This window comes from Camellia sinensis, chromosome 2 (genome assembly GCF_055761805.1).
Source record: "Camellia sinensis isolate YWXY chromosome 2, ASM5576180v1, whole genome shotgun sequence".
Taxonomy (NCBI): Eukaryota; Viridiplantae; Streptophyta; class Magnoliopsida; order Ericales; family Theaceae; genus Camellia; species Camellia sinensis.
The window spans coordinates 228,178,761-228,203,481 of record NC_138962.1 but is presented as its reverse complement, the minus strand read 5'-3'; the positions used below and the strand labels follow the sequence as shown (position 1 = coordinate 228,203,481).

General features: G+C 35.0%; 2 protein-coding genes and 1 long non-coding RNA gene across 5 annotated transcripts; 2 read left to right on the top strand and 1 right to left on the bottom strand.

The window, feature by feature from the left end:
- The first annotated feature begins 2,251 nt into the window (after positions 1-2,251).
- On the top strand, positions 2,252-3,158 carry LOC114266493 (uncharacterized). The gene is made up of 2 exons (XR_003630677.2): positions 2,252-2,448; positions 2,553-3,158. It is a non-coding gene; the product is annotated as an uncharacterized LOC114266493 (long non-coding RNA).
- Positions 3,159-4,673: 1,515 nt separating this feature from the next.
- On the bottom strand, positions 4,674-12,114 carry LOC114266455 (DHHC-type zinc finger family protein). 2 transcript variants are annotated; one of them, XM_028207359.2, is made up of 7 exons: positions 11,473-12,114; positions 10,468-10,723; positions 10,077-10,168; positions 9,644-9,770; positions 9,458-9,543; positions 9,002-9,067; positions 4,674-5,055 (listed from the first exon to the last, which is right to left on the bottom strand). In XM_028207359.2, exons 1-7 carry the CDS (start codon positions 11,665-11,667, stop codon positions 4,939-4,941), a joined length of 939 nt encoding a protein of 312 aa, XP_028063160.2. In that variant the 5' UTR covers positions 11,668-12,114; the 3' UTR covers positions 4,674-4,938. The 2 variants fall into 2 exon arrangements, with proteins under 2 accessions (XP_028063160.2, XP_028063161.2); XM_028207360.2 differs by lacking the exon at positions 11,473-12,114 and adding an exon at positions 10,902-11,399.
- A 1,008-nt stretch (positions 12,115-13,122) lies between these two features.
- On the top strand, positions 13,123-19,737 carry GIF3 (GRF1-interacting factor 3). 2 transcript variants are annotated; one of them, XM_028207362.2, is made up of 5 exons: positions 13,123-13,456; positions 13,591-13,695; positions 17,153-17,229; positions 18,503-18,587; positions 18,949-19,737. In XM_028207362.2, the coding sequence occupies exons 2-5, from the start codon at positions 13,618-13,620 to the stop codon at positions 19,360-19,362; spliced, it is 654 nt and encodes a 217-aa protein (XP_028063163.1). In that variant the 5' UTR covers positions 13,123-13,456; positions 13,591-13,617; the 3' UTR covers positions 19,363-19,737. The 2 variants fall into 2 exon arrangements, with proteins under 2 accessions (XP_028063163.1, XP_028063162.1); XM_028207361.2 differs by having other exon boundaries at positions 13,214-13,456; positions 13,587-13,695.
- Positions 19,738-24,721: the final 4,984 nt, after the last annotated feature.

Genomic DNA, 24,721 nt, shown 5'->3' with positions numbered 1-24,721 from the left:
AAAAAAAAATTATTCAATATGAATTTTTAGACACAATATTAGAACGGAGAGAGAAAGACCTAAATAGAAAGAATTCTTGGAAGGAAAATTAGTGAATGTTATAAGCGCACTATATGTACCATTGTTTATGTATTGGTACAAATTAATGGCGGAACTAGAAATATTATGAGTGAAATAATCCACTTAAGTGAATTGCAATTCTTTCTTTGTTAAGAACACAAAAGCAATGTTCCATAATAGTCCTGAACTATCTAACAAATTTTTCTAGCGGAGAAGGAGCAAAGTTTAGATTGCCAATGAATGCCAAACAACAACCTTGCAAATTTTCTGGCAAAGGTAGAAATCTTTTTTGTTTTTGTTTTTTTTTTCTTTTTGTTGTAATTTTATTTCGCTTGCCTCCAAACAGTAGTTAAAACGTTTTAGGCCTCGTTTGGCAAGTGACTTTTTTAATCAAAAAGTTACTAAAAAAATCAAAAAGTCAACAACTCATACCAAAAAGTCAAATATTCTCTTTTCTCTCTACTTTTTACACATCTTTTCGTAAAAAATCAAAAAATCATTTCAAACATATTAATTTTTTTAACTCATATTTTAACTAAATAATTAAAAAATTACTAAATTAGTCTGTTCCCAAACTAGACTTAGTATAAAAAAAACAAATAAGGCATTTGTGAAGTGAAAGCAACAGAAAAAAAATAATAATAATCTAATCTAATCTAATACTAACAGTAGTAAACAAAAAAGAAGCTACTCCTACGTATCCCCATACTAGATTACGAGATAGCTGCTGCTGCTGCTGCTGCATCAATCAATTCAGCAGCTGAAGTGTTTTAAACGGAGACGAAATATTCACTTAAATCAAAATTGCTTTAGAACTCTAAAAGAGTACCTCTAAACTTAGCATTAAATTATCTTCTTCTGGCCACTGTTTTGTCTTTTTTTTGTTTTATTTTATTTTATTTTTTTAATTAGTTGTCAGCTCAATAGAGCTGCTGTTAGAGCAACTCTACTAGAGCTCCCAATCACTGCTCCACTTAAATTTCTTCTTCTTTTTTATTTCTTGTTTATCCTCATTTTTTTTTTCTTTTTTTTTTGCCTCGATTTCTTTATGTGTATATATATGTCAATAGATTTTACTTGTACACAACTTTGATAAAAAGGCACGTTTGATGGTAGCTCCTTCAGAATTGCGTTTGTCTCTTTTCTTTTTACCTTCTTTCTTTTTAGAATAAAGTAGTTGCTAAGAAGAAGAAAAATTTAATACGTTTATTTATTTATTTATTTTTGTCTTTAATAATCATTTGTTCTCTTTTTTTCTCCTTGCTTTTTAGATTTTTCTGAACTTGAAAGTCTTGAGAAAAAATTTCACTCAAAATAAAAATATTCATACTTGCTTAATAAAGGGGATTCTTTAAAAAAGGTTGATTTTCCTCCCCCTTAATTGTCAATTAAATAAGTTCAAACTAAATAATAAAAATATTTTTGACTTGTAAATAGCCAAGAAGTAACTTTTTTTAGTTCAAACCTAAATATTTATTAATATATTGATAGTTACAATTCATATCAATTAATATTCATACCTATTTCTATATAGTTATTTAAAATCACGAATGCCATATATGCCTTGTAAAATCCAAAGATGTGGTCATGGGACTCCGTTGCTAGCCAGTAGCAGAGTCAAGAAATTAAATCAAAAGAGACGTTTATTAATTACAACGTTAAAAATTTTTACAAAAATATTTCACATAAATTTTTATTATTAACCTCAAGAAAGGTAATAATAATAATAATAATAATATTATTATTATTATTTATAACTAGTGTATTATGAACAAAATATATATATATAAAAAAAAAAGTCATGAATATAAGTTTTAATATAATGATAAAGTAATTTTTTATACAAAATCTGAGTAAGAATTCAATATAATAGTAATATCACGTTATCATTAAGATGTGAAAACATCACCAACTAATAGTAAAGAAACACGTGGAGGATGAACCCCACATGACAAATGTAATTAACAATCTAATAAATTCTATATTTTTATTGAGACTAATTATGTTTTCATGTCAATAATAATAGACATTACTATTATATTAAAATTTTCATAGCTAATCTTTTTATTTTTAATCAAAATAATCATTATTGTTCTCATAATTTTAAAAATATCATTGACATTCCACTCTAAATAATATTTTTATAAATTTTTTATTTATATTTAAAAAAGAAAAAATCAAAAACCAGAGCACGTGACCCCCCACGCCCTATTTACCTCCGCCCCTGTTGCTAGCCCTTCCCTAGCACTTCTCTCTCTGTATAAATTTATAACATATATGCTCTATTGATCATGTTGGGTACCTACTTTCTGTAGTCCCATAGTTTGCTATTGTATATATTCTTCTGCTGATCAAAGAAGTATATTCTTCTGCAAGATCATAACTCAGGTATGTGCATATCAATTTTTTTTTTTTTTTTTTTTTTGCTCTCGTTGATTAGCGAAAAGGCCATACATAATAAGTTCAGTTCTTGTTGGTTTTGCAATTTTCAGGACATAAACACTTGGACTGATCTTACTGGTTCTTGTTAAATTTAATGGGATCATACATGGAAGGGAGAGACATAATCAGCTACAACAAGTTTCAGAAGATAGTGAAGGGTTGCATATCTTGCTTGGCTTGGTTCTTGATGAGCATGGTTGGAGGGTTGATCTTGGTTTGGTGGGAAGTAAATTATCATCCAAGCAATAGTCAACAGTGGATGGTCCCTATTGGTCTAATTCTTATGGTTACACCGGTCATCGTCTGGTTTGCCGCCTTCGTTTCAGAAACATGTAGTCCCAGAGAATCATATGATGGTGTTTCAAGCCTCAACCAACCTGTCATGTCATCGGATAACTCAGTTCATGACCCAGAAAGAAGATGATCGAATACAGAGTTGCCAACGCCATGCACGTGATTCGCTAGTGAGACCCCTCCTCCCCTCCCCACCTCCCCTAGCTTGTTTTTTGGTCAATTTTCTTGTTACAATATCACATCATCACTTTGCATTGCAGGTTCTACTTGTGATTCATTGTTCATATATTTATGTAAAAAATTAAAAACAAAAGCATGCTGAGTGAAGATTGAGGTTATTAAAGTGGTTTGTTTGAGATCAATTGGTTTAAGATGGATGATAATATGGAGTCACTCATATCACACTATTCTATTTGTTCTTATAAAAACATGAAGGAGAGAGGTGACATAATTTGTTTTCTAACAAATAATGTATGAGGTGAATCAGGGGATGGTATATGTGTTAACTTTTCTAGTTTTTGAAAGGGAAAATTGTGTTACAATATATGAATAACTCAAAATAATTAGAATTTTTATGAAAGTAGAAGTGATACAAGTGTGAGGTGTGTTTATATCACAATTTTGCCCTTTTTAAAAGCATATTCTTTGTCATTGAATTATATTTAATATATAATATAATATAATATAAGAGGAGGGGAATTTAGGTGTTTCTAATCTAAAAGAAGAAAGAGTAATGATGCTAGAGAGGAGAGGAGAGGAGAGGAGAGGAGAGGAGGGTAGGCAAGGCCTGAATGTGACCTTCCCCAGTTTTTATTCAAATTAATAAATATTTGCAAATAAATAAATAGAAATAGAAAAAGAAAAAGAGAGTAGTCATATCATATAGGGGATTTGAGCTGATGAGAGAGTTGGAAGGGACCATCCTAATTTAATACAAACGTGTTGTATTCGTCTACAATGATTTTATAGTAATCTCACCATTTATGTTTAAAATTAAAATAACTCATTTTACTTAAGTTTTAATTTAAACAATTAGTTTATGTACATTGTTGATATGTTTTGTTGTGCTAAAATAATAATAATAATTCATTACAAAAAATACATAACAGAGAAACTAACTCTGCATTAAGAGTTGATTTAATAGCTGATCAAAATGTTTAAAAAAAAAAAAACAAATATCCCGAGACCTATAGTTTGAATTGACTTGATAAAAAAAGGTATTTTAGATTAAGCATTGAATTGTTTTAAATTAATGTGTTGTACTTGTATATATATATATATATATATAGAAAATCTCACATAATATTTGATAGAGAAAATTACTTGCGTTATGTACCAACCAAAACTGATTATGCCTGTTATTGGCAAGTGGGTTTGCCGGCTTTTTTGGCTATTTTAGTCACAAAAAACAAAATAGGCTATTTTAGCCATAACAAACAAAACATCACATCCAACCCATAATCATTACATTCTTCTCTCACAAAAAAATTTAAAAAAGTCAAAAAAGCCAAAAAGCCATTCCCAAACCAAGCTTTTAAGCCCAGGCTAAAATATCCAAAAAAAACTAAAAAGTCAAAAAGTCAACCCACTTCCCAAACGGAGGCTATATTATAGTATAAAATTATACTGCTCAGGTTGTTGATGACTATTAAATTTTTATGCGGTGCAAAAAGAACAGGTTTGAAATGTTTCCAATATTCAAGAATGAGTAGACCATATGACTAAATAAAACAACAATGCATGCTCATGACCACCAAATAAGCCTGGCAAGATCAACCACCAAAACCAATAGAACAATTTATTGCCTAAGGTGGTTAATGAATGCTCATTATACATTTGTTGAAATGGCCCAAAAAATGAAACAAAAACAATAAAGCTCCTTGTAAGAGGACACACCCTTTAATAAATACCCAGCAAACAACATACTTAAATTTTCTTTTAAAAAAAAAAAAAACTGTAACCCTTTCAAGCCAAACTTGTTGTATACATCTTATAAACAAGAGCTAAAATTAAGAAAATACAAGAATGGATCATTATGAGAAACACACCTTTCAGAACCTGATGTTTAATGCGTATCTCAAGTGATTTACACAATGGAACACTGGTAGTCAATCTTAACTGCCTGAAAAAGGTCAAAACACCTCACACCTCGGCATCAGGATGTGTAGGAAACTCTAGGCCTTCAAGTGCAGGTATGTTCTCCATATCTTCTTTTGAGTACAATGGAAAGAACCAAAATGCCTTTTTTGCGCCAAAAACCTTCAAAAATAAAGAGACCGTAAGAAAAATTAGACCACTAAACATAAAAGGTCCACCCCAAATTTCAACTAGTGATCATGAAAATAATTTACCATATAATATGCTTCAATATAATGATTAAGGTGCAATCTAACGTTCTTTAGAAATTATGCACACAAGCATTACATTTTCACCTTGATTATTATTTTTAAAAATCACCCTACATACAGGATAGTAATCTTATTGGAATACCCTTTTCCTTCCACCTGCAATTCTCTCAAATCACAAATGAATCCTGTTCTCTATTTCATAGGAACAATTAAGAATGTCAAAGTAGTATAACCTAGTATGTTGATGACCATAAAGTTCTGTAAGAATTTATGTATTATTGATTGATATATGTTGATCTGTTTATTACAATGATTCATGATTCCTATATATAGAAGAGGGTGAGTGTGTAGTAGGTAAGGAGTAGGTGAAGTGGAGGTGGTAGTGGTGTAGTGGGTTAGGTTTAGTGGAGTAGGTGAAGTGGTAGTGGTGTAGTGGGTTAGGTTTAGTGGATGAAGTAGGTGATAGGTTTTAACAGCCCCCCACAAACTCAAGGGGGATAGGAACTAGTCAACTTGAGTTTGGAGAGAGTAACAAAACAAGAAAATAGACGAATACATAAAAGAAAAGAGGATAGGAGACACTGTATGGTCGTGTCAGACCGATGGTGAAGACACTGTATGGTGGTGTCATAACGTTGTAGAGGACACTGTATGGGGGTGTCATAACGTTGTAGAGGACATTGTATGGTGGTGTCATAACGGTGCAGAGGACACTGGATGGCGGTGTTAGACCGATGTAGAAGACAGTTTATGGGGTCATGTCGGACCGTTGTAGCAGACAATGTTGTGACAGTTGTTGTGACAGTTTACGGAGTCTTGCTGGACCCTTGTAGAAACTAACCGGAATCAATGTCGGGACAGTTTACAGAGTCTTGTCGGACCCTTGTAGAAACTAATCGGAATCAATGTCGGGACAGTTTACAGAGTCTTGTCGGACCCTTGTAGAAACTAATCGGAATCAATGTCGGGACAGTTTACAGAGTCTTGTCGGACCCTTGTAGAAACTAACCGGAATCAATGTCGGGACAGTTTACAGAGTCTTGTCGGACCCAGGAAGGAGCTAACCGGAATCAATGTCGGAACAGTTTACAGAGTCTTGTCGGACCCATGAAGGAGCTAACCGGAATCAAGGTCGGGACAGTTTACAGAGTCTTGTCGGACCCTTGAAGGAGCTAACCAGAATCAATGTTGGGACAGTTTACAGAGTCTTGTCGGACCCATGAAGGAGCTAACCGGAATCAATGTCGGGACAGTTTACAGAGTCTTGTCGGACCCTTAAAAAGTCGCACCCTCAAAAGGCGTGCCCAATCTATCAAAAGGCGTGCCATCAAAAAGCGTGCCCAATCCATAAAAAGGCGTGCCATCAAAAGGCGTGCCCAATTCATCAAAAGGCGTGCCATCAAAAGGCGTGCCATCAAAAGATGTGCCATCAAAAGGCGCGCCCATATTGTCGGCGAGCGTCGAGCGGCGCATGATGCGCGTGTCTGCCGCTTCGTCAGGGTCTTTATAAATCGAAGCGGAGGCTGAGGTTGGGAAGCATAACAAACCAGTCTGAAACCTCTGAACCTTTGCAGTCTGAAACACTCTGTAACCAACCCTTCTCTGAAACACTCAGCAACCCATAACATGGCCTCTTCTTCCCGTCCAGCTAACCAGAACATGGCCTCTTCTTCCCGTGGGCTACTTACGCTCTTTCCAGAACTGAATGAGTCCACAAGAGAAATAACTGGTGCGGTGGCCAGTGAACCTCAACCAAACATCTCTGTGTTTGCTCCGTTGAACTTTCCGATGCGGTCGGTGGAGCAAAAAATGGCGGTGCAAACTGATATTGAGGCCAATCAGTATACTCTGAAGTCATGCGTGGAAACCATGACTGCGGTCACAAATTTGTCGCACCGGCTGCAGAGCAGGACAAATGAGGTGCAACAGTTAAACTCCCAGCTGGCTCTGCTCCAGCGCATGTATAAGGATGCGCGAGCAGAGATAAGTGTGCTAAAAGCGGAAAATAAGGAGCTGAAGCGGAAGGCCACCGTGATGTTCCGATTTGGAGGGCCGCCATATGCTGCAGTGGAGGACTATGGGGGAGTGAACGTGCTCGGTGGTGTGGAAAACACGGAGGCAGCACCGTCAAGGACCGCCCAGGACGGAGGCAAGAAGAAAAGACCGGCGGCAGAGTAGAGAAGAAAATCCTGCCTGTGGATGTGGTTGTTTTGTGGTTGTTGTGGGTTTTTTTTTTTTTTTTTTTTTTTTTTTGGTGTAAAATTGGGAGCGGAGTTGATCCCCTGATATGAATAAAATGATAAGGTTGTGGAATGTTGTTGGTGTGATTTTGTGGTGTTGGTTTGTTTAATAATAAAAATAAAATAAAAATAAAAATAAAACAATGGATAAAGAAAATAGATAAAAATATTTGTGGATGGGTGATATGAAAAACATTGATGTGATTTTTTTTTTTTTTTTTTTTTTTTGGTAAAGAAATAATAATGAAAAAAAGTTTCGTGGCCCACGGTTTGGGGGAAAACCTGCAAAGGGTTTGGTTTTTTTTTTTGTTTTTAATTAATGATAATAATAATAATAAGAATATAGGAATGGCGAAAGGATGTGCCTCGGTGGGTTGGAAAGTGAAAAAAAAAAAAAAATGAAAGAGAGAAAGTGGGGTACATGATAATGAGGATGATAAGAAGAATAAAATGAATAAAAAAATTGGTGTGGGGGTAAGGTAGTGGCTTTATTTGAAAGACAAAAGATAGTGGATGTAAATATTAAAAAGAAACAGAAAGGAAAAGAGAGGGGTGATCCACGAGGCAAAAAAGTCCTTCCCAACAATGCTCTCTAGCACTGAAGACTTCCCAGAGCTCGGGCCACCGACGACGGCGATGGAAGGAAGAGAGTCCCAGAGAGTGGGCAAAGCGCTCTCTTCGCCATGATCGCCTAGAGCAGTGCAAGCTCTCTGTAGTTTGTTGACCAGAGATATCAAGTTCTCCATTCTCGCTGTGTTTCTCGACCAAATCAGCAAAACGTAGCAGTATCCGTGACCGTTCATAAGCGGTCATTTTTGGCCATGGTCCCTCATCAAATGCCTTACGAGCAGCAGATACAGCACGGTTTATATCTTCTGCATGACCTTCGGCAACCTGAGCAATAACCTCTCCTGTCCGAGGGTCATAGGTTGGAAATGTTTTTCCGGACGCTGAATCCACAAATTGGCCATTGATTAGAAGTTGGGTATGTTCGATTTGAACAGGTGGAGTGATCGGTTCTGCCACTGCAGCAGTGCTAAATCCGAGGGCGCTTCTCGCCAAGCTAGAATTTCTTCCTGTGGAGAGAAAGAAACCAGCAGAAAGGGCAGAAAGAGAGAGAGAACGACTGAGCAAAGAGGAGACTATGCGAGCTGCAGCCATGGATGGCCTTCTACACTACAAAGTAAAGAGAGACAGAGGGAGAGAGAGGATGAGGGAAGCGAGGCAGTTGAATTGGTTGAGATCCGGCGGGCGGTCAAGGCAAGGTTGCCGCCCACCGGAAGGCGAAGAACACCAAGATCTTTAACCTTGCTCTGATACCATGTAAGAATTTATGTATTATTGATTGATATATGTTGATCTGTTTATTACAATGATTCATGATTCCTATATATAGAAGAGGGTGAGTGTGTAGTAGGTAAGGAGTAGGTGAAGTGGAGGTGGTAGTGGTGTAGTGGGTTAGGTTTAGTGGAGTAGGTGAAGTGGTAGTGGTGTAGTGGGTTAGGTTTAGTGGATGAAGTAGGTGATAGGTTTTAACAAGTTCATTCACTCCACACTGTAGGAATTACGAAAGGATAAAATATCTATATGTACATATGTATGTCCAGTATGCTCTACCTGCTCGAAATTCTTCTTCCGGCCAAAGTCATACTTCCACCTGACAGCTTTTTTCTTCTCATGGACCTGGAACAGACAATTATACAAGTAACGATTAACCAAGGCAATAACCATCTGCAACTAGCGGGGTTTGCATCTCTGCCCTCAAAAGATGGAGAGTTATTTCTAGGATTAAAAATATATCAGCAAAGCGTTGTCATTTTGACAGTTGGCCATGTCATTGAATTTGAATGCAATATTGCAAACCATTGTTGCACTAATATGCAGATCTCACACAGCACAAGAAACAATTGTATGATTAAATACAAGGATGGATACAACAACAATGCACCATTATGTTTAATTGCCAAAGTAAATCTAAGTGCACAGGGGATTTTCACATAATGGGACACAGATGTGAGACAAAAGGTCTGTCCCATTTTGTGAAAATTTTCTGTGTAACACATCTATAATTACCTCTATTGAAGTGGTATTGCTAGACAGAAGAGACACGTGCATAATTAGGAAACAAAGAAGACTCAGTGCAAAAGCCAGGTTCAAAACTGCATCAAGGTACAAAATCTGTAAGAAACATGGAAATTTTGAGACTACAGTGACAAGCATTTGGAGATGATAGTGAGCAATACAAGTATGAGAGTTTACCAAATGCCAAAAACGTAATAGCGAGATTGCCTGGTGAAGCAGAATGGTTCTTGGCTTCTCGGAAGAAATTTATAAAAGTCGGCAGCAATACTAAAGTATTCATTGTTGTCTCCAGAAATGTATAGAGCTGAGAGATCAATAAGCACATAAATAATAACAGCATATGTATGTAGTATAAAAGAATGAATGCAAATCAGAGAGGAACCATCAAATCTTGGTGTGATTTCTAGGCATATTTGAAAAGGTTACAAGAGAAGAGCAGTATAAATGAGACCACTCCTCCACATTTGTGAACCACAACAGCACGGCAGCATGGTCACAACTAGACCAATTTTTTTAACGAAAGTTCAATCTTGTTTTCAAACTCATTTGCAAGGTTAGGGAGGAGGCCAAAGTAACAAAAACACAGTAAGGAGATAGAATATAAAATCACCAGGAAAAGTAGGAAAAACTTGTAATTTTGTGCTCCAACACAGTTCACCACCCATACGCAATGGTGATCCATCTTAAGAACACATCTTTGGCCTGCACAAAACATACAGAAACTCAAATAATTTACAGATATGACTACTCAACCTGATGTCTCGTTGCATGCCAACTGAGCTGCAACAATGTTCAAAGAAGGCAAATAGAATGGGAAGCAAAATGTAATAATATTCTTTCAACATATGTATACAACAAACAACTTGGAAACATCACATTGAAATTGGGCGTGGAAGTCAGTCACATTAATGGACATTAACAGGAAAGAAAAAGAATCTGAACCTAGAAGAAGAAATGAAACACATGAGCATCATCAAAGCTAGTTGGAAAGATAAACTTACAAACAGAGCAATGATGGCAACGTGGAGGCTTTCCATTTTTGCAATGGCTGCAGTAGACTACAGCAGGTCTTCTTTCCAGCCCATCTGAAGAAGACAATGTAGCGGCCAAATTCTGAGGCTCTACACAATCTGAAAATGGCATAGAAGAAGTGCCCGCCTCAAAATTCTGTTCGTCAATCACTGGCTTCCAGTTTTCAGGAACAGAACCAGGGTCACGAAAGACTACCATGAAATAGCACCACAGTAACAATAGAAGCTGCAAAATGAAATGAAATGAAATGAAATGAAATGAATACTTAGTGAGTGATAAACATCTTAGCCATCAATCTTACAGAGTGTTAATTATCCAAATGAAAATATAAAACCCATAAATGGCATTCAAGATATATATATATATATATATATATCAGGATTTTGCAAAATTCATTGATTACATGAATAAAAGGCTGTAACCAGAACATTCCTGGAACCATAGACAGAATATGAAGATCACAGTAAGTGTTGACAAATCCATTACTTGGTTACGACTGCCTAAAAACAATAAAGATACATCAGCCTCACATCCTGAGCGACAAAAATAGTTGAACATGAAAAATTTACGTGATTTTGAATTTATGCATATCAGATGTTGTAGTGATCACTATTGATTGAAACACAGGATGCATATGTCCGTACAAATAAAGAATTATTGGAATCTGATGAAGGTAAGGTAATAATAATAGGATAATAAATATGAGTAAAATAGATCCTCATTTGTTTGGTTGGTGCTCCACATTGGATTGGAACATATAATTAATAGCAAAGCATACAACTTTTTTTAATCAATTTAGTTTGAAATAATGAATCTGGTAGAGCCAATATGCAATTGAATACAGTTGGGTTCGTTTCGTAGACATAAAAATAGAATTGAAGAAGAAGAAGAAGAAGAAGAAGAAGAATATAAAACAGTAGAGTAGAGTAGAATTGGGAATAAGGTAGATAGGTAGGTAGGCAGGTAGTAGGTACCAGGAGATGAAAGACAAGGATAACAGTGAATGAGAAGAAGGACGTGATTGTGAAGGGATCATCAAGCAAGTGAGGGCCCCAAGTGAGGATGACGACGGCGTAATAAGAGACGGCGATAATAGCGGCGACGAGGACGATGATCAAGCAACCCAGGAATTTGAGGCCGGAGCATAGCTTGAACAGGTTCAGATCCATGCAGGGATTATTAGATGGCCGACCCAACCCGATTCCAGGAGGGATTATTAGTACGGACCCGTACCTCCTGGATCGCTGTGGGAACAAGCGTTTCCAGATGTCCGAAGCCAGGTTTAGGCTTAGGATTAGGTTTAGGTTTAGGTTTAGGTTTAGGGATTTCAACCGGATTCCAAAACGTATTTTTGTTTTTGTTCCTGTTCTTGTTTAACGGACGGTCTCTCCAATTCTGAAATTCAGCTCTCCCTCCCAACTCGGACAGACAGAGAGACCACTATTTACCGAACACAGAGAGGGTCCAATCTCATCGCATTACCACTTTCCATTTTTGTTTTGAATAGGTCGCCCCCCACAACCCTCACTTCTTTGCTTTAGCACCGACACTTTACCCTAACCCCTAACTTTAAGTTCAAGTAAAAATCTTATCTAAGTTTCCCCCCCCCCCCCCCCAAAAAAAAAACAAAATAGTATATTAATAAAATATAAATTATTATTATTTTTTAATTTTAAATATCACTTTTTAATTTATTTTTAATAATATTGATGTCAATTGTTGATGTGTTAACTATTTATCAACAAAATTAATTTGTTGTCAAATTTATAAGTGATATTTTAAGAGTTAGTATTATTATATTTTTGTAAAGGTCTTGTTAATAAATATTTAGGACATCATAAATAAAAAAAGATTTTAAAAAAAAAAGAATACACTCCTTATTAACAAATTTATAAGTGATATTTTAAGAGTCTTAGCCTCCGTTTGGGAAGTGGGTTGGCTTTTTAACTTTTTGACTTTTTTGACTATTTTAGCCTGGGCTAAAAAGCTTGGTTTGGGAAGGGCTTTTTGGCTTTTTGGCTTTTTTGACTTTTTTTGTGAGAGAAGAATGTAATGATTATAGGTTGGATGTGATGTTTTGTTTGTTATGACTAAAATAGCCTATTTTATTTTTTGTGGCTAAAATAGCCAAAAAAAACCTGAAAAAGCCCTTGCCAAACACAGGCTATTATTATATTTTTGTAAAGGTCTTGTTAATAAATATTTAGTACATCATAAATAAAAAAAGATTTAAAAAAAAAAAAAGAATACACTCCTTATTGAATTTGAATATTTTCCCTTGGATTCAACATACTTTTTAATCCTTTTAAGGATTGGTTTGGGAAGTGGATTGACTTTTTGACTTTTTAACTTTTCTAGTTATTTTAGCTTGTGTTAAAAAACTTGGTTTGAAAAGAGTTTTTTAGTTTTTTGACTTTTTTTACTTTTTTGTGAGAGAATAGTGTAATGATTATGGGTTAGATGTGATGTTTTATTTTTTGTGACTAAAATAGCCTATTTTATCTTTTGTTACTAAAATAATCAAAAAAGCCCCTAACCCAACTTGCCAAACAGATTACTTATTTTTCAAGATTTTTTTTTTTTTTAACCTCAATTTCAATGCTAAATAATGTCCATTAAGCACTAGTTAGCATTTTCCTTATTTTAGAAGACAATTTTTATTAATTTTAGAATATTTTCCACTGTATAAAAATTTCAATAACAAACAATGGTGATGGCCATTGTTTGACATTTGCTTAAAATTCGGTGCCAATAATTGCTTAATTTTTTTATTTTTATTTTAGAGTAGACCAAAACCAAGACCAAGTTAGCCATTTTTCAAGCAGAGTTATTTTTTGACAAAAATTGGGGAAAGTACAAATAAATCTCAGTTCGAAGGAGAAAACGCTCCGACCATACTTCCGTCAAACCCACCGTCCCTCCCCACACACACCGCCTCACACACCTCACCTACCTCGGGTAAATTAACTTCCCATTTTCTCTCTCTCTCTCTCTCGTATCTCACACACACACACACACACACACACATCTTTTTTCACAAAGAAAATCTTATTATCAATGTTGTTTGATTTGATTGATTTTGGGGTAGTTAGGGTTAGGGTTTTATAGCCGGAGCAGATATGCAACAACCACAGCAGATGATTCCTATGATGCCTTCATACCCTCCCACTAACATCACCACCGAACAGATTCAAAAGGTATAATTTTTTTCAATTAATACCTCCTCAATTTCTTAATTTTACTATGTCCTCCTTATTCAAAACCAATTTTTTTGTCTATGTATTTATTCATCGTCTGTTCATTGAATTGGGGTTGGAGTTTTGGCTTTCTTTTCTCCATCATTCTAATTTGGTCAGCAAATTATTGGACATAAAAATTAAAAACAAAAACAAAAGAAAGAACCCCCTCGATTTTTTGGGTGTTTCGCATACCAACTTTGTCGCATATGTCAATTGACTATAAACCCTTATAGGCCAATTGTCTCAAAATGTTCAGATCTGTGTTTGAAAACGGGCTAGTTCCTAATATTTTGCTTATGGGGTTTTCAAATAATATTTCAGTAAACCATGTGGAACCATTCACTAGCGGGCGGGACTCATAGAATTCCATGTGGCTATACTAGGTGCCTTGTTAACTCTTTATTACAGCACTTGCCTTACTTTTACTGTCTTGTCATTATGGGGTATAAACAGAGATATGCTAGCTCTTTGAAGCTCCCTTGTTGGTTGTTGAGAATGAGCATTGAAGGGATCAAGGACAAACTAGATTTACCTAATATTATAATGATTCAATTATCTATCATTATGTAGATTTAGTGTTCAAGGAGATGGATGGTGGTTTTAATATTCATGTATAATTGTTAGCAATTTATAGCAATCTAGGAACAACTAAGGGAACATACCTTTTCAATAGAACGTGATTTCCAATTTTATTTACCCTTGTCAGATTTGTCTTGTTATCATTGTTGTTTGTTAGTTTGTTTTTTTTTTTATTTATTTTAAATCAACCTAACGCCATGTAATTCAATAGTACATCTGTCTACCTAAAGCCAATTTGAACATTCACGATAAGCCCTTTCCATCATCCTATTCAGGAATATTTATGTTATGCCAAATTATTTCACATGTAATTGATATTATTTTGCTAATCCGATGTTGTCGTACTATTTAAGTGTTGTTGTAAAACTGCAAAATTTTCCTTTGGATCAACTACGGAATAAATGGAGCAATTTTCCATTGCATGAGGAGTTAATTTTTATAATCTTTCTTATCATTAGGGTAGATGGGAGTGTTAGGGAACGGGGTAAGTCTAGATTGACGTTGGCTAGTGTTGTAAATAGAGATATGGATCTACTTAATTTGACTAACGAAATGGCTTTTGATAGGGCATCGTGAAGAAGAAGGATTCATGTAGCTGACCCCATTTGATGGGACTTAAGGCTTGGTTTGGTTTGGTTTGATTTATGATTTACTCTCCCTTGTTGATATTTAAATCATCATACGTGCTAGTTGAAAAGCAAGAGCTTGCCCTCACAATGAATATCATTTATTGCGCAAGTAGAGGCTTCACAATAATGCATCAAGCATTCAGGCTTGCATGTGTTTCTCTTTTATCCAAGTTTTAGCTTTCAATATCTTATATTCTGAAAAGTAAAGGGGCTTTGATTTATTAAACTAACCCTATGTTTGATTCACTGGAATAAAAGTGAAATAGAATGGAATTCTTATTTCTTAGCCTTTCTACAAATACCATTCACTATTTATATATTGATAAATAAAATGACCATTCACTAATAATGATGAATGATATGATGATTCCATATGATATATATTTTTCATCATTTTTTTTGTGACCGAACTTGATAATGGACATTTGAATTCCACCTTCATTCTAATGAACTAAACACTACCTAACTGTGCATGCTGCAATATCATCATTATTTGGAATTTGTTGATATTTACATCTAGCTTGTACTTTGTGATTCCTTTTGCGATCTTGTTTCTTAAATTAATTTCCAAATGTGAATGCATAATTCTACAACTATTACCTTGTTCCCCAACTAGAAGTATTATTATTTTCTTGTTAAATTTTCCTTTTAGTTGCAATTAACCAAACTTATACTGAACTGGGCAAGCCAAGTTCTAACTGGCTGAATCAGGACCTTGGTCTAGAAATAGTCCATGAAATAGTCCATTAAAACCCTTGAAATTGTTTATTTTGATGATCTTAGTTAAACTTACAGTTTAATCATTGAAGCCCATTAGAGCTGTGCAAAAGGAAAATTTTAATAATGGTAGAGAGAGAGAGAGAGAGACGGTGCCCAGCCATTACATTCCCAAACCCACTTTGACACCTCAACCCTGTAGCGCCTTGTTTTCCTTTTTTGACAGTGTTGTCTATTCTTCCTTCACTTATCTTTATTATTTAGTATTTCTTTCATCTCCGCTACTTATAATCTGAAACCTTGTGCTTAATGTATGAATATCTCTCTCTCTCTCTCTCTCTCTCTCTCTCTCTCTCTCTACTATGCACTGTGTGGATGAGTTCTCGCCATGTTCATATTTTCAAATTTTAACAAATCAATGAAATGATTATGTCAACAAAATAATTTGTTTCAAACATCAAATTATCAAAGATACAATTGTTGTGAATTTTTATGACTAAAATTTAGGTTTCCATTAGTTAAAATGAAGATAGACTAGGGCTTCCATAAACCATGTAAAGAGTGAATCTCCTCCAATTGTTGCATTCCACTTTTCTTTTTTCTCTGATTTTTCTGTTGAATCTCTCTATAGTGATCAATCCATGTATTTAATTTTTACTATTTATCAACTTTTAACAAATATATTAACATACATAAGTCCTTGTCATTCAAGCTTCTTTGTGTCTTGTGCATGTTTATGTATATATGGTAACTTATGGGTTGCATGTTATAGTTGTAAGTGTTATGTGTTTCCTTTATTTTTAATAATTTGTTTTTGTTTTTGTTTTTGTTTTTTTTAATTTAATTACAACATTGTGGTACAATTTTGTTCGATTGTCTAGGTTTCAAAACATTGCTCACAACTTCAATGATGTTTTACTAATTTGTCACCTTTCTTGGTGGCAGATAAATGCATTCCTATTTTGTTACTATATATACTCACTCTTCAAGTAGGTTGTGAAGCATAAGCCGTTGATGTGCTAATTTAAACTTGTATGATTAAGCAGATCTAGCGAGTAAGGTTTGAGAAAGTAAAGTTTGGGAATGACTGTGATTAATATGAGAATTTTGGAAATTTTTGTCACTAAATTTTACCTTGAGATCAGAGTTCTATAACGTAGGAATGCTTTATTCTATTATGTATTGTAAAAAGCTTGGTCATGCTTCTTGCATAGTTGAATTCTCTATATCATCATCCCTTGTGTACTAATAAATAAATAAATAAATAATGAAATTTAATGCTTCCTCTTCATGTGCATAATGTGTTGTGATTGGTGCGGGGTGGAGCTTCCCATATTAAGGCACGGATGTTCATATTATTGCCATAACTTTAATAGTGTTTGGTTGATTTCCTTAGTGCTTCTACTTCAACCATTGTTACCTAATGTATCTGATATAGTGGCTAATGTATATGCTGATATGCAAATTTCTTTTCTAAATGAATGGTGCAGTATCTCGATGAGAACAAGAAATTGATTTTGGCAATTTTGGATAATCAAAACCTCGGAAAACTGGCTGAATGTGCCCAGTAAGTCGTCCTCTCTACCTCTCTGTGTCTGTGGGTTGGGGTGTTTGCTTTGCGTGTTTTGTGTTTGATTACTTAGTTTAAACTTTTAGAAAATATAGCCATATTGCTATGAAGTACCGACACTTCAAAACAAGTGTTGTAGCCATGTCAAACACACGGACACAGCGGTGACACGTATAGGACACGCCACATGGCATGTCTCCTTATTTAATTTATTTATTTCAGAGGACAATTTGGGAACACACTAGAGACATGCCAACTGTCTTTTCCCCCATTTTCTTGGTGTTTTTTATGAATGTTGGATATTGAATGTTTATTATTTTTTTCCTAAATTTAAATACTTAATATATCATCCATAAAAAAAGATATAAAGATATTAACTGTAAGTGTTAATTTAAAAGTGTTTTATTTTTTTTTTAAATATAGAATTAGAGTTAGTTTTTGTTAATATTGATTGTTTGTGGATGTAATATTAATCAAGATAGAAAATAAAAATATGTGAAAACATATTTTATTGTTGTGTTCCCACCGTATCCGTGTCCCCAATTTTTTGAAATCGTTGTGTTCCATGTCTACATCAGTGTCCGTGTCCACATCCGTATTTTTGTCCGTGCTTCTTAGCCATATTGCAACCAATTGTATCAGTTTGTTTGTACAAGTGTATCAAATATAAACCATTTTGTATTTGCACACACATCCATCTACATATAGGACTGAATTTGTTGATTATGTTTCAATCCAAAGATAAGACTTAAGATCTTAGTCAATTTGTACTTGCCCAAATGAAAAAAATAAATAAATGAGAACAAAAGACAAGGTCTAAGTTCATATTGAATTCAAAATCTTTTGTTTTTACTGATGTCACACAAAATATTATCAGAAATGCTGTCATGTATTCATGTGAAGTTGAGGTAATGATTTTGTAAATGATAAACTTCAAATTGTGCCTGTAATGCATGTGTGTTTCTTTGTTGTTCTTCTTGCTACTTTGCTATCCCTTACAAAATGCTCTATGATGGGTTAAGTTAATCTGCCAGCAAGTAGAACTCTAACAGTAAAGAAACCACAAATTTATATCGGATATGAGATGGGTGCTGATCATTTATTCTACTATAGTTGAGCATCCAATTTGTAGGTGCCAAGGTGCATGCGCACTTGTACTCGTAAATCATATGTATGTGGACAATGAATTGATTAATGAGATTTGGGATGACTCTTCTTTGTATATGTGAGCTAGACATTCATGAGACACGTGATATTCTGGATGATTTAGGTACCAGGCTCAGCTTCAAAAGAATTTGATGTATTTAGCTGCAATTGCTGATGCCCAGCCACAAGCACCGGCAATGCCTGCCCAGGTTCCTTCTAAACTCAAAAATCCTCCGTATTTCATCTATTCTTATGCCTTGTTTGTTTTGGTGGAATACATTTTAAAATGTTTTCTATGTTTGGTTGCAACCTTAAAACTAATGTGCTAGTGACTGTGAACTGGAAGTGGTGGTGATGGTGGGGTGTGGTAGAGGTGGGGATGGGGGTTGTTGTGGTGTTGGTAAGATTTTAATCCAATGGAAAATGATTTCCATCTAAATAAGCTTGTTTCCATTGAATTTTTTTTTTTTTTTTTTGGGTACCAAATTCCAAAAAATCCGGAAAAGGTTTCGGCTGAAACAAACAGAGCTTTAATGTTTTTTCTCAGTTATCTGTGTTGGCTCTTTGCAGATGGCTCCACATCCTGCAATGCAACCAGGAGGGTTTTACATGCAGCACCCTCAAGCAGCAGCTATGGCTCAGCAACAAGGTATGTTCCCACAGAAGGTGCCCCTACAGTTCAATAACCCACACCAAATGCAAGAACACCAGCAGCAACAGCAGCAGCTACACCAACACCACCAACAAGCCATCCAAGGCCAAATGGGTATGAGACCCGGAGGTACCAACAACGGCATGCATCCCCCGCATTCCGAGACCACTCTTGGAGGCGGCAGCAGTGGTGGTCCCCCTCAAGCTGCGGGCCCGAGCGATGTACGTGGAGGAAACAAGCAAGAAGCTTCCGAGGCCGGGGCAGGTGGCATTGATGGCCAGGGCGTCTCAGGTGCCGGGCATGGTGGAGGGGATGGAGAGGATGCCAAGTGATGTGGCCCGTGGGTCATGTCCCACATAGATCCATGTGGGTGTTGATAAGTAGGTCTCTCTTAACAGTAGAATGGAATTTGGTCTGGTGAGCTTTCCTATCTTGAACAAGGAACAGAGTCTTGATTGTTTTACTCAGTTTTATAGAACAGGTAGGTTTGTGTTGTGTTTTTAAGAACCTGGCATGCCCATGAAAGAAGACCATATTTAGTGATAAAAGGATTGATGTTTGTCGATGCCCGCATATGTCGTTCTGTAACAGCTTATAATGGATGCTGGGTGTTGTAGAAACAGTGATCCCTATACATTTCTGGTGTTGGTCATGGTCTCTATAAGGTCTCTTCTGAAAATTGAATCAAGTATTGGTTCTCTTGCTTATGATGATGATTTGAATTTGAAGAGACTAGTGGCATGTTTTGTAGGAGGGAAAAGGAAAGAAGACAGTGAATGTTATATTAAAATTGTGCGCCTAATGATTTCAACAAATCCCAAAAATCATTTTATTAAAATAATGAAAGATTTGGTACTCTTTTGCTTTGGATTTATAAATAAACCTTAATGTGTTGCTTTAGATACATTTGAAGTAATATTATGATATGTACACACTATATGTTTCCATTGATTCCAAGCAAGGTTGACAGTGTAGTACATTCTGGTCTTCCTTCGTCCTAGTAAAGCTGAGACGGGAGCAGAGTTGCACGGAGAGGTTGGGGTGGTAGTGGCTACTACACTGCTTGCACAGAGAGGGGCAGAGTTGCAAAATGTCTTAAACAAAGCGATCTAATACGCAACAAGGTAATTTGTTCCATAACCTTTCTACCGGTCTAATAGATTTGAATGCACAACTGAGAAATTGATCAATATATTTGGGGAAAAGATTGAGACTTACATTTTAAGTCTCCTAATCGTATCCACAATGACATGACAAGTTATGTGTTGACTCTTTGATTTGTTATAAATTTAATCGTATAATGTCTAACTCCCTTGGTCCAAATTTTCTAGAGTAGTTTTCCAGAGTTATAAGATTAGAGTTTGAGCGTTGGAAAATGAAATGATAGAGTTTGGGAGTGTTTTTTTGGGTGAATATAGAGTTTGGGAGTTAATAGCTTTTGTGAAATTAAGGCCAAGTTTGGGAAGATTCAAAAAAGCCAAAAAGTCAAAAAGTTACTCAAAAAGCTAAAAAGTTAACACTATTCACCAAAAGTCAACAATTACGGCTGCACAACTCCCAATTCAAATTTTTCCCTACAAATCAATTTTTACAATTTTTTATTACACATTTTTCAATAAAAAGTCAAAAAGTTAACCCAAACATCCATATTTTCAACCTCAATTTTTTAGTCCAAAAAGACAAAAAGTGCACTTTTTTAGTCTTCCCAAACTTGGCAATCTTAGTCATTCATTCAAAAAATCACTTTACTATGTTATTGTGGGTGAATTATATGTTAAAATGTGTCCCACATTATTTGGAGTTGCAATGGAGTTGCCCTACCTGTTCTAGTTATAAGGTTTCAGTTTCCTTTTCCTTAATACCTAGGTTTTAATGAGAAGTGTGGGCCGGGTTTTTCAATTTTGTATGAGAGCTTAGTTGGGTCTGTGATTGGTGTGTGCCGTTTGTCTGACTAGTGTATGTTGTAGTCCAGGAGGGTGTGTTGGAATGTGTTCCACATCGCTTAGAGTTACTCTATCTGTGTTAATTATAAGCTCCAGTTTCCATGCTCCTTAATACCTGTGTGCCGTTTGTCTGGCTAGTGTATATTCCTTAGTGCTTGTGTGCCGTTTGTGTGCTAGTCATAAGGCTACAATTTCCCTGCTCCTTAATACCTATGTGCCGTTTATCCGACTAGTGTCTGTTCCCGGCTAGTGTATGTGTGTGCCGTTTGTTCGACTAGTGTATATCCTGGTCCAGGAGGGTGTGCTAATTATAAGACTATAGCTCCTTTTAATACCTGTGTGCAGTTTGTCCGACTAGTGTATGTTCCTTAATATCTGTGTGCCATTTTTCCAGCCAGTGTATGTCCTGGTCCAGAAGGGTGTGCTAGTTATAAGGCTACAGTTTCCCTTCTCCTTAATATCTGTGTCGTTTGTTCGACTAGTGTATATTCCCGGCTAGTGTATGTGTGTGCCGTTTGTCCGGCTAGTGTATGTCCTGGTTCAGGAGAGTGTGCTAGTTATAAGTTTACAGTTTCCCTACTCTTTAATACCTGTGTCGTTTGTTCGACTAGTGTATGATCTTTAAATTTTGCGTGCCGTTTGTCCGGATAGTGTATGTCTTGGTCCAGGAGGGTGTGTTGGAATTTGTTCTACATTGCTTAGAGTTAATGTGTTCTATATTGCTTAGAGCTGCCCCATCAGTATTAGTTATAAGATTCCGGTTATAAGGCTACAGTTTTCCTACTCCTTAATACTTGTGTGCCGTTTATTCGACTAGTGTATATTCCTTAAATTATGTGTGCTGTTTGTCAGGCTAGTGTATGTCCTGGTCCAGGAGAGTATGTTGGAATATGTTTTACATCGCTTAAAGTTAATGTGTTCTGCATTGCTTAGAGTTCCCCCATCTATATTAGTTATAAGACTTCAGTTTCTGTCTCCTTAATATTTAGATTTTAAAGAGAAGTGTGAACTGAACTTTTTAAGTTTATAAAACTCAAATTGTGGGTCGGTAGCACTTCTCATGCATTTGTTTCTTTGAATAGTCTCTTCCAAAATAATCCTACTACATCCTCATAATTCTTATCTCAAATTTTATCTAAAAATATCATTATATAAGTCAGACTCATTTGGTATATGACCCATAAAACACTCATTACATTTTAATCGCACACAACAATTCTGAAACTATTTCTTGATAAATATTATGGACTATAGCATTAGTGCTTCCAAAAACGAAAAGTCAAGTGCAAAGATCTTCCATGGAACAGGGACACGCGCACGTAAAAAACGAGGTTCTCTCTCCACGTAGCTTTAGATATATCAAGTGCAAAACCGATTTCACATTGACGCGGCCACGTTTGACAAATGTTTTTTTTAAGTTAAAAAGTCAAAAAAATTATTAAAAGAATTAAAAAATTAATAATTTATATTATAAAGTTAAAGTTTTTTTTTTTTATTTTTACATATCTTTTCATAAAAAATTAAAAAGTCATCCCACATATATTAAATTTTTTTACATCATATTTTACCTAAAAAATTAAAAATTACCAAAAAAATTTGTTCCTAAACGAGGCCAAACATCTAGAAACACTCTCCATCTGCCATAAAATTAAAAATATATATATATTGTTAGAAATTCTAAAAATTTTATCAAATATTTCATGAGTGTGGGACCCACACAATGTGAGTCCTACACTATGTGAGAATCATGTAAAACATTTGATAAAAAATTTAGTAGAACTTTTGAAATGTCTAACATTTTTGTTAAAAAAATAAAAATGAAAATGAAAGTGATTTGAAACAAACCATCAGTGGGGACCAAAGAGCAACCTCACATTTGAATCCTCGACACAGACAACCTTGTATGCATTCACATAATTCCAAGCGCACTCATAAATGTATATGTATATATATATATATAGGACCACTTTAATACGTACATTTGTACAATCCATCTTTAATATTCATCCCAAACGTCAGAATATGGTTCATAAATCCACATCAAACTTTGAAAATGAGAATCTTTTGTTATCGGAAAGGTAAAGATGAGAAAAATTAAAACAAAACAGACATATAATGATTTACGAGATTGAACAATAATTTTATGTTTATAGACGAATAATGATCTTATGATGAGCTTATAATCAGTCAACTCTCTGTCTCTTTAGACAAATTGGGCTAGAATAAACCCAAATGTAAATATCGGGTCAATACTATCATTTCTATTTCATTCATTTTTTATAATCTTTACGTTGTGTTTGGTTGGGGATCTGAAAAGAAATTTATAAACGGAAAGGAAAAGTGTAAGTGAAATATAAATATTAGCAGCTATTTTAATATTATAATGTGTTATAGGTTAGGTTTGATTTTCTTTTCTTTCCTTCCAAGTTTTCATTTTATTTGCCTAGTCAAGTCTTCCCCAAGTCAAGTCTCCAAGTCTTCTAAGGAAATTGCCCACCTATTTCATTTTCTATTCTTATCCATCAAGTCTCCAAGTCTTCCAAAGAAATTGCCCACTAATTTCCTTTCCTTTTCTTATCTACCAAGAAAAACCCTCCAAGCTTTCTCTCCTATATATATTAAGCTATCTTCTTATCTTGGTGGAGTGAAGAAGTTTTGGTTGTTTTATTATGTTTTGTGTGAGATTATCAGGGAACTAAAAAAGGGTGTATGTGATAAAGCTTTGGGTTCAATCAATTGTGCAGTATTGGTGAACCATATGACTTAGTCGAACTGTTGTATCCTGAGAGGACAAGTCAAGGTTTTTTTTCGACTGCACCGGTGTGAGACTTTGCCTAGCCGCAGAGGGCTTGAATCTCCTTAAAGAGAGCGAATTTCCTGCGCCTCATCCCTTACAATAGTTTTTGTAATTTTTATTATTTGTATTTTCTGGTGTTTTATTTGTAATTATCACTAACAATAAATAAAATATATTTACATTTCATCTAATTTCACACACATTTTTCTTTTCTCTTCTCATGGCCCTTCCCAAATCGCTCAACCAAACATTGCCTTACAAGGAATTTCCTACCCAAATAATTGATTCAAACACAATTTTATACCATGTTTGGCATTATGGAAGCATAGAATTGGAATTAGAATCTATCTTTAATTCAAAATTTCAGGTACGATAAGCACATGGTATTGAAGACTACACATATGATTCCAAATCCAAAGTTCGGGTTCTATATATTTCAATTTGCAAAAGGATACTGTGTATGTATGTCACTCGATATTTAGTTGTGTTGAATGAAAGCTAATTTAGAGTTTTGAATAGACTCTTCGTTGTCTTTTATTAAGATGAGGGGTCAAGTAAACTTATCGCCAATTCCCAATGGATACCTACCAACCCTATTGTGAAGCGAAACAACAAAAATAGAATTTTTTTTTTAAAAAAAAATTAACATGATAAATACATACATACAATAATAAATACATGGGACCAGCTTTCTTTACAACCTGTAATTTATTACTCTTGTTTCATCATGCATTACCTTTTATGTATATATATATATATATATATATAATGTAAACTATATCTACAAAAAAAATGCAACGAATGGTTAGGGTTAATCTCAAGGGAAAATTAATAAAACATTCCTCTCCAAATTTATATAGTAGGAGGGGTTCAAGATATTTTTATTATTAGTTAAGTTCTTTCAATATTTTCACTGAAAAAATTTGACTTGGAGAAATTTCACTCAACTCA

Coding starts and splice junctions, on each gene's coding strand:
- GIF3 (XM_028207362.2), top strand. CDS start 13,618: ATGCAACAACCACAGCAGATGATTCCTATGATGCCTTCATACCCTCCC. Junction 13,696..17,152: donor CCACCGAACAGATTCAAAAG/GTATAATTTTTT, acceptor TGAATGGTGCAG/TATCTCGATGAGAACAAGAA. Junction 18,588..18,948: donor CACCGGCAATGCCTGCCCAG/GTTCCTTCTAAA, acceptor GGCTCTTTGCAG/ATGGCTCCACATCCTGCAAT.
- LOC114266455 (XM_028207359.2), bottom strand. CDS start 11,667: ATGGATCTGAACCTGTTCAAGCTATGCTCCGGCCTCAAATTCCTGGGT. Junction 10,169..10,467: donor TTGCCATCATTGCTCTGTTT/GTAAGTTTATCT, acceptor TGTTTTGTGCAG/GCCAAAGATGTGTTCTTAAG. Junction 5,056..9,001: donor GGAAGAAGAATTTCGAGCAG/GTAGAGCATACT, acceptor TTATTTTTGAAG/GTTTTTGGCGCAAAAAAGGC.